General features: G+C 30.9%; 1 protein-coding gene across 2 annotated transcripts in view; it reads left to right on the top strand.

The window, feature by feature from the left end:
* USP15 (ubiquitin specific peptidase 15) overlaps window positions 1-14,740 on the top strand; it is a 129,593-nt gene that overhangs the window by 73,583 nt on the left and 41,270 nt on the right. The window contains exons 7-8 of one of the 2 annotated variants that reach the window (XM_069491645.1): window positions 2,321-2,407; window positions 8,928-9,072. In XM_069491645.1, coding sequence (XP_069347746.1) covers window positions 2,321-2,407; window positions 8,928-9,072 — 232 coding nt within the window. The remainder of the gene's footprint in view (window positions 1-2,320; window positions 2,408-8,927; window positions 9,073-14,740) is intronic. The other variant, XM_069491646.1, reaches the window with a different exon arrangement.

Consider the following 14,740-nt stretch of genomic DNA (forward strand, 5'->3'; position numbering starts at 1 on the left):
ACTCTTTCAGTCTAGCTGGGTTTTTTCAGTCCTGTATATTTGCATATGCTATTCTTTCCACCTGGAATACTCTCCCTGTTCGTTCCCACCTATCTCTCTAACTATACTTCATTTTAAAATCACTTCATGTTACTACCCACAAAATTTTATATTAAAATTTGTTATAGCAGTTATATTGTTCTATAGTTATTTTGCTTATATACCTTTTTTTTTTTATTACATTGTGAGCTGTTTGAGGTCAGGAACTGTGTTTGTCATTGTATTCCCAGTACTTATCAAGGGTGAGGCATATAGTAATCATTTAATAAATGTTTGAGTGTTTGAATGAATTCCATACAAACTCTGAAAATACGAATTAACTACATGATATTTCACTTTCTTTTCCTTTTAATACAATCCTTAGGTAGAGTTGCTAATAAATAATCAAAAAGGCCACAGATGAGCAAAAAAAGAAATATATAAAATACACACTATATGTGTATGTATTTAATATACGCAGCCACTTTATTGGATAAAGTCATGAATATTTTGTAACTTTTACTATAGGTAAGATTTAAGGGAATGTTTCGGTTTATACATGTGCTTCTGAAGAGTTACAATGGATTATATTTTGAAAAATTAACCTCTGAGTTATAATTGATTATAACTCAGTCTCTAACCAATTTAGATTTTCCTCCCTAATTTAGAATTCTTAATATGGAGGCAGAAATGCCAGGATATTTCTATATTTTTATTATTTCAAAACTAGTACTGAGAAATATTAGGATTATTAAAATTACTTTTGTAAATGTGTTTTCCACATTATTTTGTATTAAAATTTGGGTGATTGTATTTTGTGTTTTAAGCTTAGTATAGTAAAATAAAATCTTGTTAAAAGGACTTCTGTGAGAAAGGCATCTAACTAGAAGTCCCCCTTACTGTAATTTATCCCTTCATCAGCAAAAATAACCTCTTTCAAGGGCTAGCCCTTGATGGCTCATGCCTGTAATACCAGTACTTGGGGACCTGAAGTGGGAGGATTGCTTGAGGCCCGGAGGTCAAGACTAGGCTGAGCAAGAGCAAGACCCCTGTCTCTTCAAAAAATGGAAAAATTAGCCAGGCATGGTAGCCCCACCTATTGGGGAGGCTGAGGCAGGAGAAACACTTGAGCCCAGGAGTTTGAGGTTGCAATGAGCTATGATGATACCACTGTACTTTAGCCCAGGTGACAGACCGAGACCCTGTCTCCAAAAAAAAGAACTTCCTTCAAAAGAAAGAAAATTTTTTCCAAGATTTCATAATGTATAAAACTTTGAAAGTTAAATTTTTCTTATATTTAAGAACTTTTGTTAACTACCATTTATTCTTCATAATACATTCTAAATACATATATTTAGGTATATCCAAATTACCTAAAAGCAGATTTTGTAGATTATACTTTCCTACCCATAGACCATTTCATTGTTTATTAGCACCTGGGTAGAGGAAAAAATTATTTTTAAAAACTTAGCACTTTGGGCCTCACTAATTTAGCATTTACTATGACTGAGTACTGGACTAACACTTAGCTTTTTACAGCCCATGACCTAGATGTTGCCTAGTAAAATAAAATTGCTTACAGAATTACAAGGGTAATTAAATCTTTCAGAGATCTTTAAGTCCTTTAATTATTTCTATATAACAGATTTATCCTTTATAAGTCATGCCTTTAAAGCATATTTGTTGATTAAAAGCCAGTAGTAATTAAGATTTCTTCAAAAAGATTCTAAATTAGTGAGGTGTGTATAATAATTTAATCAGACTTACGTCTTTCCCATTTTTCCAGAGAAAACTTTGTCCAAGTATTACTTCTTGGGATTATGTTTGGGATTCTCTTATGCTGTTCTATCCCCATTGCCTTAAATTTTTAAGAACTGAAAACATTCTCTGATCTCTGTGTCAGTGTTGTATTAATTAGAATGCCATGGTACCTACTAAGAAACAAAGTAAAATATTTGAATTCCATTGATTTATGGAAATTGATTATAAAATGTTAGTAACGGTTACCTGGACTCAGAAATGGGTACATCGGGTTAGTAGATTTATAGAAGTAATAGCAAGTTGCATATTAAATTTGATAAATTTTATTAGAAAAGAGTTCCCTCTATATCATTATATTTTATAAGGAAAAATACATTAGAAATTGAAAACCAAAGGATATATAGTGATTTTGCTCATAAATCTGTTTTCCAGCATTCATTTACTACAAACATTGTCATCTGTTAGTTCTTTTCTTTATTTCATAATTAATTTCAAAATTCTTCATTTTTTTATCTAATTTAACATTTTCATATTTTTAAAGGTCCCCAGGTGCATCCAATTTTTCAACTTTACCAAAGATCTCTCCTTCATCTCTGTCAAATAATTATAACAACATCAACAACAGAAAGTAAGCACTGAATCTTAAAAACTCTTTGTTTAATTGATCGCCCTATTGTGGTTGCAAAAAATCTCTTGTATCTAAAATTTAGGATAAACGTCTTAATGCATTAAAATTGGTTTTCTTTCAAATTACTGATCAGTTCCTCCATGAGTAACTTAACATGAAAGAGAGCAGTTATAAACTACTTCTTGATTTAATACATATACTACAATAGTTTACTGAAAGAAATAAAGCACTTTCAGAATTTTACATACAACACACTATTGAAATATAGAAATTTGTTAGAACTCAATTTTTTAGGGAGAATGTAAAGTTCAGATGTCATTTTAGGACTAGACATGTAGTCACCCATAATAAAGTCTTTGTTTTGTTTTTGTTTTTATTTAGAGACAGGGTTTTGCTCTTTCACCCAGGATGAAGTGCAGTGGTGCAATCATAGTTCACTGCAGCCTCGAACTCCTGGGCTCAAGCAATCCTCCCTCTTCAGCCTCCTAGGTAGCTAGGACTATAGGTGTGCACTACCACACCCAACTGATTTTTTTTTTTTTTTTTTTTTTTTTTTTTTTTTTTAGAACCAGGGTCTAACTATGTTGCCCAGGCTGGTTTCAAACTCCTGGTCTCAAGTAATCCTCCTGCCTCAGCCTCCCAAAGTGCTGGGATTACAGGCATGAGCCACCATGTTCCACCAATAAAGTATTTTTTTAAGGTGTATATCAGTGATTCTCAACTGGAAAGCACACACAAATTTTTATGTTTATGAAAAAGCCAATCACTTTTTCTTAAGTTCAGAGAAACAGTTCCCTTGAACCATGATAAATAAAATTCAGAATCTTGAAATTTATAGAAATTTTATGGTAGTGTGTGCTGTATCACTGTAAGAGAAAAGGTTGAAAATCATTTGGGCTTCACTGTAACATCTGAACTGGGTATGTTACCTTGAAAATTGCCATATTTATTTTATTGAAAAAGGTACATGGTGGCTCAAGCCTGTAATCCCAACACTTTGGGAAGCCAAAGTGGGAGGATCACTTGAGGCCAGGAGTTCCAGACCAGCCTGGGAAACATAGCAAGACCCCCATCTCTACAAAAAATTTAAAAATTAGCCGAGCACTGTGACTTGCGCCTGTAGTCCTAGCTATTTGGGAGGGTGAGGCAAGAGGATCCCTGGAGCCCAGGAATTTGAGATGTTTCAGTAAGCTGTGATGCTATGATGACACCACTGTACTCTAGCCTGGGCAACAGAGTGAGACCCTGTCTCAAAAAAACAAGGTTAAAAGAAAGCCTTCGTTATTTTTAATTAGCCCAAATTATGGGAAGAATTTTGATCTAGAGATAATTATCCTCCTTTTATTTTTTGAATATATACAGTGTGGTTTATGTATTAGGTTAACAGTGTTTGTTTAGATAGTTAAATATTTGCACTATTTGTTCAGTTCATAAATGGCATCTGATTATCCTAATGAGTAAATTCAAAAAGACTGAAGCTATTTGTGAAATAACACCAATAATTGAATTTATAGGTTTAATTCATTTTCCCTTAAAATTCATATTTTTGAGGGAAAACTTGACAAAATGATTCTAACATACATCTAAATTGCAAATGAAAATAGTTAAAATAATTTTGGGAAAAAATAATCTGAAAGTATTAGCCTTACTAAATTTCCCATGTATTATAAATAAAGGAAAATACTATGAAGATAGGAAAATTCAAACAGCATAGTACTGACTCAAGAATACACCTACAGATCAATGGAATCAAAAGACAGCCCAGAAACAGACCTTTGTATGTAAAAGATTTAATGTGGTCAGAAAGCATTCTAGACTGATGGAATATGAACAGATTATGCCAGATATATTGTTGAGAAAATTGGGTCATTCTTGAGAATTTCTCTTTAGAATTTTAAATCCAAGATAATTGTTAGGCATTTAAAAAAGAGGCAAATAAATGGAAAAAACTACTTGCTACAAGTGATAAAAGATAAATATTCTTAATATATCAAGCACATAAAAAATGAGCGGAAAATTTTCTAGGACAATTAGAAAAATGGGCAAATAACACACTGGGCAATGAAAATAAAGGAATTAAATGAGGCATAAACATTTTAAATATTCAGATTTACCACTAATTAGGGTATGTAAATTAAAACCATAAAATATCCCATCTACTTTCCCCCACCTCAGTCATATTTGGAAAAATTAAATAACAATGTGTATTCTTAAAAGGATTTTCTTTGAGAGGTCGGAGTATTAGTACATTTCTAGAAAAGAGTTTGCCAGTAGGAATCAAGATTTAAAACTGTCATGGCCTTTTTTCACTAATTCATAAAAAGATGTGTGCACCATATGTAATAACATTACATTGTGGTGTATTAATGAAATATTGAAGACACTATGAATATCCAAAATATCGCCTATAATTCAGTTTGTATTTTATATGATATCTTCAAATTAAACTTATCAAAATTAATTTTTGTAGATAAAATATTACTTATGTTTCTACCAAGTACACATGGCTCCCACAGTTACAATAAGAGAACTCCTTTACCAGGTGCAAAATGTATTTATAGTCATTATTTGGAGAGATTTTCAACATTGTGTATAGACTGTACTGAATATAGACTACTTTGACCAGAGTCACAATATTAGTATATGTGGTCTGGTATGTTTCTGTTTTTGTCTTATTTCCCCTCCTATCATAAAATTATGACAATATAACTAATCTCAAAACCTCTGACTACAGAAACTATTGACAAGAATTTGGGTTTTAAGTTTTAAAACATATTTAATGGTTCTACTGTGGTTATAATTATATTTTTAATTATATTTGTCTAATTTAGACACTAAAATAGTCTTTTCATATTAAGGAATTTTAATACCAAATAACTACTGAGGTACCGCCATGCTGTGATCATTTTGAGCTTAAAAGTAAATTTTATGTATGGATTACCTTTCTTAGTAAGATACAGAACTTAAGCATTCATAAAATGGAAAGTTTTTGTTTAACCTTAAAAAACTTGAATTAACACCATCTAATTTAAACAATTATTTTATATAAAATTTATTTCTTGAATTTCCATTCAACTGGTAAAGTAGCAGCTTAAGACTTCAAATAGAAATAGCATAGTTTCTTTAATTAAAAGTTTGTAAAATGGGTAATCCTTTTAGATTAAGTGCATTTTTGAAACTTCATGTATGTAGAAGTATTCTACAAATATAAATTACATATTAAAATCAATATTTATGATATAGAAGCTTGTAAGAAATTTATTTACAAATTTAAGACTTCAATAATCCTACACTGATACATTGCTAAGTTATAAAATTTTTATTTCTAGAAATAAAAATATTGTTATAAAGGTAATAAAGTATACTTGGAATGATTTCATTTACAATTGAACAAAATTTTTATTAAAAACTAATATTATGAAGCATCCATTACTGGAATATAGTTTGTTTACCCTGTGTTGTAATTTCACCTGTTAGTCCATAGAGTATTTGTTTTTGCCTCAATTATAATTTAAGTATGTTTTTTAATATCTGCCAAATTCTCTGGTAGTAGTTATATTACCTGCATTTTTTTGCCCTGCTATATTTATTTTGATATGTTACTAACACTGCCTTTAGAAAAATATTTTTAATGTACTTACTGTCTTAATTTGACATTTCATCTCAGAACACATTTCTATTTTTCTGTTTATTCATTTAAATCTTTTTTATTTGACATGAAAATGATTTCCTGTATGAGATTAAGCCATGAAAAGAAACTGTAAATTTTGGAGACCATTAGAGCTAGCCATTTAGCATTTGATAAATTAATTAGCTGAGAGCATCATTCATTAACAGAAAATGGGCATAATTATAGTTATGAGGATTAACATATGTTTATAATGTTGAATGTCAGTGCTAATTGAAAAGTCAGTCTGAAAGTTTTAAAGAAAGATAAAGTTCGATTTTACCAAAAAAAAAAAAAATTTGTTGCATTTCTAATGTATCTTTATTAAAGAAGATAGACTTATAATCCAGAGTTAATCTAGTATAGTATTAAAATTTCCATTACTATTACTGTAAATGTATTTATTTTTGCAAAGTAGTGTAGCCTTAAAAGATGATGACTAGCAAGATCTTCAGGAAAAGATTAGTATAAATAGTCATATAAGATAATAGAGGCTATCTTTAGGACTTAGATTTTCATGTACTTTTGTTGAATTGTGTAAACAGCTGTGGTTTTGGTATTTTCCATGATAAATTTTAATATTTGACTTAGAGTGTACATTACATGTGTGTTATAAATGACCAATCAAGATAATATTAAAGTATTTTTAATTCATTGCTTTTCTTTATCATCTTTGAGCATCTAGACTATCTCAATCTTTGGGTGGTATATATACCTACCCTATCATTTACACTAAAATGTAGATATCATTTAAGGATTCAGATTTTTAAAAACAAAACAAAAAAACTGCTTTGTAAATAAGTTTTTTGTTCATTTCTCAGTAAATAGGAATTCCTATCCCATCAAATTACATCATGTTGCCGCAAAGAAGAGTAGAACTTCCAGCATCCATTTGTATTACATGTGGGGAGAGACAGATATCTGAATATATACTTAAGGAATGAGCATGTAAATGTGCTTTTAGTCTTTTCACTTGCGTGTGTGTGTGTAGGCATGGGCATGCATTTGGGCATACTTCCCCTGTGTGCTCTGGCTGCTTAAATTTTACTATAATTTTACAGCCAGAATATATGTTTTTTCTTCTGTAACATGTAGAATGTGTAGAAAATGCAGGCCTTGCACTTTTTTAGTATATATACACAAGACCTTGATTTTTGACGCCACTTACAGTAATAAAAGAAAAACAGGTTTTTTTGTATTTGAGCTTTTCTTGTGTTTACCCAAAATTAGATTCAATAATCCAATTATGAGTGAACATATATAGAATTGCTAGTAGGTGCTTTGCATTTTATTAGTTACTAGGAATATAAAATAAAATACGAATCATAAGGATAATGATCTGCAAAAAAAAACTATTTGAATTCTAATTTTGGCTTTATTTTTTTTCTAGTTTAAAACAAGTAAATAACCATAAGTCTAGCAATTCTGAATTTGAATTAATTAAGGTTACATTTCTTTGGGCCCTGCTATTTTTTGTTTAATTTCAGGGCAGATTGATTTTTGAGAGTCAGGGAGTTGACCTTTTTTGTTTGTGGGAGAGGGAGTATTTTTTTTTTTTTTTAATGCAGGAATATTAGTAGGCTAGCACTGTGTATAATTTTTTGATGTGGTTTTATGTATTTTACTTATTTGGTTGAGGGTGGGTGGTGGTGTCTGTGTGTGTGTATTTACTAAAGGCTTTGTTGAAACAAGTCGTAGTATAGTTCACTTAAACTGTTATAATAATAAAATTGAGAGTATAGTATATAGGATAATAAAATGAAGTATTTGAAATTATAAGAAAAGGCTATTTTTAAAAAATAATACCAGGAATAAATTGTAGCCATTTGAGATTATTGGAGTTACTGATTCATCATGTTTATTTGTAAAACTGTATTCTTTTATTTATATCATCTAGCAAATAGTCTTGATTTTTGTTCAGGTTTTTTCTAGTGAATAAAAAAAGATTGAAAATATGCTTTTGAATTATATCCAAAGTACCTAGCATAAATATCAAAAAATAAGGACGAATCCATCCTTTTCCACAAAATTATTTATGTGTGAATAAAAGAGGAATCGTTTAACTTATTTATTGACTTCTTAGTTCTTTCTAAAATTACCCCGATTTTCTAAATTTCAGAAGATTATATATAGAGTTTTTTAAAGATTGACATTTATTATGGTAAAAGTTACCTTGAGGTTATATTTATCTAAATAAATAAGCTGTATTATTCTGACAAACTAGAATAAACAAGAGACAAATAATATTGGGATTTATTTGCTTACAATCATTTTTGCACTTCTAATCACCTAGGATTTTTTCCACATTTGAACACTAGATTTTGGCTGATCTAGCATAGAAACTATAAATAGAATCTTCAGTACATCAGAACAGTGATGTCACAGTGGCCTTGGAAATCTCTGCTCTCACCTGTAACTAAAGCAGAACTCTTCCTGTTTCTACTCTTCTTACTGTATTACAGTAGCAGGATGCAGAAGAGACATAAATGAGATGATTTATTGCTGTGGGTGGTGTTTAAAATCTGAATGTTTTAAATTTGATGGAGCAATGAAGAATGGAGCAGGCTGTGAAGCTGCTCCAGTTAATCAAGGGTAGAAAGATATAATAGTAGTTTGTATTGGCTGGTGTGGTATATTGGAGTGATTTTGTTGATTGGATGAGGAGTATTTTAATTAAGGGGTGACTATATTGTTTGAGGTTCATGTCTTAAAAAGTACCTGAGTTGAGTGCTTTATAAAAAAAAATTAACAATTGACCACCTATCTTCATAAATAGGCTTAAAGTACTCTGTTTATTGTAACTATATTATAAAATAATTGGCTACATTGTGAAAAATACTTTTTTTCTTCCAGTGTGAAAAACTCAAATTATTGTCTCCCATCATATACTGCTTATAAGAACTATGATTATTCAGAACCTGGAAGAAACAATGAACAACCAGGCCTCTGTGGCCTAAGTAACTTGGGAAATACATGTTTCATGAACTCAGCTATTCAGGTAGGTCTTTCCAAACAAAATAAAACTCATGTTCCGTGGAAATCTGTAATACAAGAAAAATAGAATTGGGTTTTTCATGTCAAAATATGAGTGTTTTATGTGTTTTGAGAGTTTATATTTTCATGGAAGATTTAAGCATATACATTTGACTCATTAATTCTACTACTTGTAGTAGAATATTAAGCTCCTCAGTTAGTTGACATGTGATTGATTACCATAATGTAGATTAAATGTCACCTCATGCAAAAATGTATTCCAAACAGAAAACTTAAGCTCTCTAAGAAAAAGAAAAAAAGCTAGTGAATTCCATCCTTTATTCAGTAGAAGTCTGTTGCTGTTTTGTTTTTTTGTTTGTGGTTTTTTTTTTGTTTTTTTTTTTTTTTTGCTTTAATGGGAAATTAGAATTTTATAAAAGAAAATTTTGTGAACTTCCCTTTGGATACATATTTTAACAAATCACTTTCCCTTAAAGGTCTTTTAATTTGGGGATATAAGAGATCACTGCCTTTCCCTCCCCTTTTTTCTTTCCATGGAGCTTCCCCTTCCTTTCTCCTTTTGTTTATATCCTATTTCAACTTAACGTGTTAAATATTTATGTCTTTGATTGATTCTAAAGTAATAAGAGCTATGTATTTTTTAATATCACTATTAGTATGTATAAAATTAGGGTGATCATTTTATTCGTCTTAATTTTTACAGATAAAATTTCTTTGTTTATGAAAGCTCAAAATAATTGTAGACCATTTTTGATATTTGACTTTTAACCTTTTTTTGGTAAGTCTTTTTTGTGAATTCTGAATTTTTAATTTTAAGTCTTTAATTTTTCATTCTCTATTAATATTTTAATATTAAATCTTCTCTGCCCAGGAGGCAGCTTCCAAAGATACAGCTTAAATACAGAGTATAGATTGATAAGGACTTTATTATACATCTTTCTGACTATCTGAAAAAAGAATGACTCTTCACCATCTAGTATTCTAAGTGAACCTTTTTGTATACTGTCATTAATCCAGCTGTCTCCTAAATTAACTATTATCTTTATAGCATTCTTAGAAGTTAGAATTTAACTGTCATACTCTATAGGCCAGGAATTAGCAATCTTTTAGACATGGGGGTGGAGGGTATATTTAGTCAGTTTCTGATTTCTTGGTTTAGAGTTAACCACTTGGAAAATAGCCTATCTGTTCAAACAGAGACTATATAGGTTAATGAATTCTTCCTTTAAATCTTCTTTGAATGGGTAATACTGTTCATACTTTAATGTGAATTACTTCATTCAAAATTGGTTTTCAAGGGTCCTAGCCCTAGTTAAACATAAGAAAATTTAAATTTTTATCTTTATTTTTCTGGAAGGGGGAGAAAGGAAATATATCTGATAAGAACAACCCAAAATATATTATTATCCTTAGTTCTTTAGATAACCAAGTAAAGTACATGAATGCTAAGCTTAACTCTTCATCTTTGCACTGCCAAAATTACTTTGGTTCCAGAAGCTTGATATTAGCTTGACTGGTGTTTTTAATATTCTAATACAGAAAACCTATCTTGGTGCTTTTTCATAAAGATTAAGAAAAGATTTTAACAGTATAGGCATTAGAAATTTGAATCTGTCAGAAGAGAACGAGAGTTCATGTTCATGCTAATCATTCATGGGAGGCTCTGGCCAGTATTCAGACTAAATTCTTTCTAAGGTGGTATTACTTTCTAGTTTTCTGTGCCTTTGATATGTCTGTTTGATATTGTTTCCTTATGGTTAACTATAGGTTCTTAAAAGTGGGTATTAAAATTAAATCTTACAACCAGCTCTGTTGAGCTAGATTTGGCATTGTTTAGCTTTCTCATATGTCATGTTTACAGTATGAGAAACTTCATCTTACTCATTTTTGCTTCTGTTTAAAGCTATTTTATTACAATAAATTGGTAGATCTATTGCTGACCCTCTCTTGTAATACATTTCACCATTTCATCTGAGACATAGCTATGAGGATGATGGTTTATAATTTTTTGGTGGTAATTGTAAAATTTTTAATCAAAATTTCAGCAATGAGTATTTAAAGCAGTGGATATTATTTCATGTCTGTATGTTAATGTAGTTGGAAACTATACTCTCTAAAATAAAACTCTTTAGGCAAGTTGGAGAAGAAAAGTGAGTTTTTATTTTTGCTGCTTTTAACTTTTAATCCATGTGGAGAATTAGAAAGTCTAGGATTTTAATTGGTTTACATGTCAGCTCTCAAGCTGAAAATTTACCTTAAGAAGGAATACAAAATGGTGGCAGTAGCCTTTGCTCCTGTTTCACAAACACTCAGGTGATTTTGTAGGTCTGCAGACAAAAAGGGTAATAGATAACTAATAGAATAGATTCTTTAAAAATTTTTTCAGACTTGTTTCTTCAGTTATGCTTCCTTTTCAAGTTTTCTTATAACTTCTTTGAAATTGAAGACCATTCATGAACTTGAGAAAATATTATAAAAATAACATTTCTACTGATAATTTGAATTTTAATGTAATCTCCTAAATTAATTTAATAATTCTAAAAAATATGAGTGATCATTTTAGTGCATCAGGTGGTATAATTATTGACATATGTAAAAAAATGAATGTGAAAACATACCTTTTTTTTATAGGAGAGGGTTATGCTTAGCCCATCAGTAACCTTGAGATAGTGAACTCTTTTGATCACCCATGATGGAAAACTAAGTAGCACCAATGTGTGATTCAACATTATTATTGTTATTTAATTTAATTATATTGATGCTCAAGATTTTCTCTGATGTAATGGCATAGATGAGATATTTTTGGATGTACAGTTGGCTCTCCATATCCACATGTTCTACATTCAAGGATTCAATTAACTGTGGATTGAAAATATTTTTTAAAAAATTTGAATAACAATGATTTAAAAACCAAAAAATACAGTACAACAATTATTTATGTAGCATTTATTGTATTAGATTTTATGAGTATAATCTAGAGATGACTTCAAGAATATAGAATGATATATATATATATATAGGTTATGTGGAAATACCACATCATTTTATATCAGGGACTTATACATCCATGGATTTTGTTATCCACAGGGTGGGGTGCTTCTATAACCAATCCCCCACAGATACAGAAGATGACTGTATATCCTGATCTTAGAAAGATTATAGTCTAGGTATTGTGATTTTTAAACATTTTGCTTTTTAGCATCAAAACCTGAAGTTATTATGGAAAGTTTAATTGTATCCCCAATATTTAAACCAGTGTTGTAAAACTTCTTTGGTTGGATGGAGTTCCCAGAACTCAGTCTGCTTTCCTTAATGCCCCAGAAGCATTGTCATGGAATCTCAGAACCAAAGTTGGGCTTTAAAAACAAAACCAAACAAAAAACATAAAAAAACTAATATAGATAAAGAGTGCAGTCTGTGGAAGTACACTACCAGATTTGAAAACATAGCTCTCCTGCTTATTAACTGTTACCCTAGACAAGTTAATCCCACAACTCCTTTTTCTCACCAGAAGATAAGAAAATAATAGTACCCATATCTTAGGAGTTTTTGAGCATTGAGCTGATGAATATAACACTCTTAAAATAATGACTGGCACATTGTAACTACTGAATAGGTATTAGGTAGATATTATTTTTTGGTTTTTTAAATTCAAAGAATTAAGCAGAATGACTCTGGAAAGATTCTATCTTCTATAACCCTTATATTTGTTCTCCTTTCCTGTGAGACTTATTCCACTTTGACTGGACCTAGTGGACAAAAAAGAAAGAATTTTTCACCTGGTATTATGCAGTAATGGTATTTATCATCTGCTCCATTTCTGAACTGTACTGGTTTGTTTAGCTATCCCAAGGCAATCTGTTAGGCAGAGATATAATATAGAACTGTTTATGAATATTCAACCTACAGAGCATTCTGAAACTTAAAATTGTTGAGTTCAAGTTACCCCTGGCCTGAGCCTCCTGATTAGGCATATACCACCGTGTCCTGGTGGTACACACAATATAACAGAATAATTTTCTTGTGCCCTAAATCCTTTACTCCATCTAGAGAATGTCTAGGTTTTTAAACTTGCATTATTGGAAGTATTTTTAGTTAGTGTTAGTTCAGTAGATTTACACCAACCTTTATCTTTTTCGTTGTCCAGGCCTACCTAGCTAGGAAGCTTATGATTGGCTTCCTGGATGAAGCAACTCTTGAGATACAGTTGAAGCAGGGAATGATATGGTCTTTTCCAGTGTAAAGTAGCATGGCGTAAGATCATTGTTTTTAGTCTCTTTACTTGGACATAATAGGGCTCCTTAAATAGATTCTAGGAAGTCATTGAAAAAAAATGATACTAATCAAGGACTTGTCATTCTTGTCATAAAGTTATATAAAATTAGTTGGGATTTCAAGCATTTTTACAGTCGGCTTTTTTTCTGTGATCTGTTGAGTTTGGAAAAAAAATTTAGTAAATTTAGAAGAATGTTAATAGGGAAAGTTTAAAGTTTTTTTGAAGACTTAAGGGAATGAGTAATACATAGAAATAACATTCTTTTAAGAAACTAGATCTCCATTACATAGTAAAACAATGAAAAAGTCATTACTGAAGCTGTTATTTCTATGATACATTATTTCCTAGCTTTGACTGTGATTAAATGTTAACAGTAGCCTGCTCTCACTTTGAGACTTTCTTTTTTTGCATTTATTGAAACACAGTTTCTCAGAAGCCCAGTTTAACATGCAACTTTCTAATTTTATTCAAATTGCCAACCTTACATTTAAACAAATATAGTTTCCATCAAAAAAGAAAAACCTCACCCCGAGACATAATTTAAAAAAAATAGTTTAAGATCTTGAAGAAAATGACTTGTTCTGATATACTGAGAACAACGTGGCTGACTAAAAATCCAAACTTTTTTCTAGGGTGGGTTTTCATTCTAATGTAGAATATTAAGCTCAGTTATTTGAGTTCCTTTCACATTATTTGCCAAAAAATGCATAGCAAACTATCATCAAAAATATGTTTAACCCTCTATCAAATGACAACTTAGGTCTTCTTTCCATTTTGACAAAAGCAAAAATAATGGAAAAAAACAACCTGACTTGCATTAGAACCATTTGTTTTCTCAACATGGATATGAACGTTTTCATTTTTCCCTTGTTTGGACTAGAGTAGGGGAGAAGTGTCCCTTTTAAAAAGAGAGATGAGGGTGGGAAAGAAGGACCTACATTCTCAGGCAGATTATTTTAGGAAAGAGTATATATAGTATAGTTCTGTAAGAATTTAATATTCACTGTTATATAGCCACCAAAAACAGAATGAAATCCTGCCATTTACAACAACATGAATAGAACTGGAGAACATTATGTTAAGTGAGATAAGCCAAGCACAGAAAGACAAATCTCACATGTTCTCACTCATGTGGGAGCTAAATATTAAAAACAAATGATCTCTAGGCCGGGCGCGGTGGCTCACGCCTGTAATCCTAGCACTCTGGGAGGCCGAGGCGGGTGGATCGCTCGAGGTCAAGAGTTCGAGACCAGCCTGAGCAAGAGTGAGACCCCCGTCTTTACTAAAAATAGAAAGAAATTATATGGAAAACTAAAATATATATATACAAAAAAATTAGCCGGGCATGGTGGCGCATGCCTGTAGTCCCAGCTACTCGGGAGGCTGAGGCAGTAGG

Source organism: Eulemur rufifrons, chromosome 16, assembly GCF_041146395.1.
Source record: "Eulemur rufifrons isolate Redbay chromosome 16, OSU_ERuf_1, whole genome shotgun sequence".
Taxonomy (NCBI): Eukaryota; Metazoa; Chordata; class Mammalia; order Primates; family Lemuridae; genus Eulemur; species Eulemur rufifrons.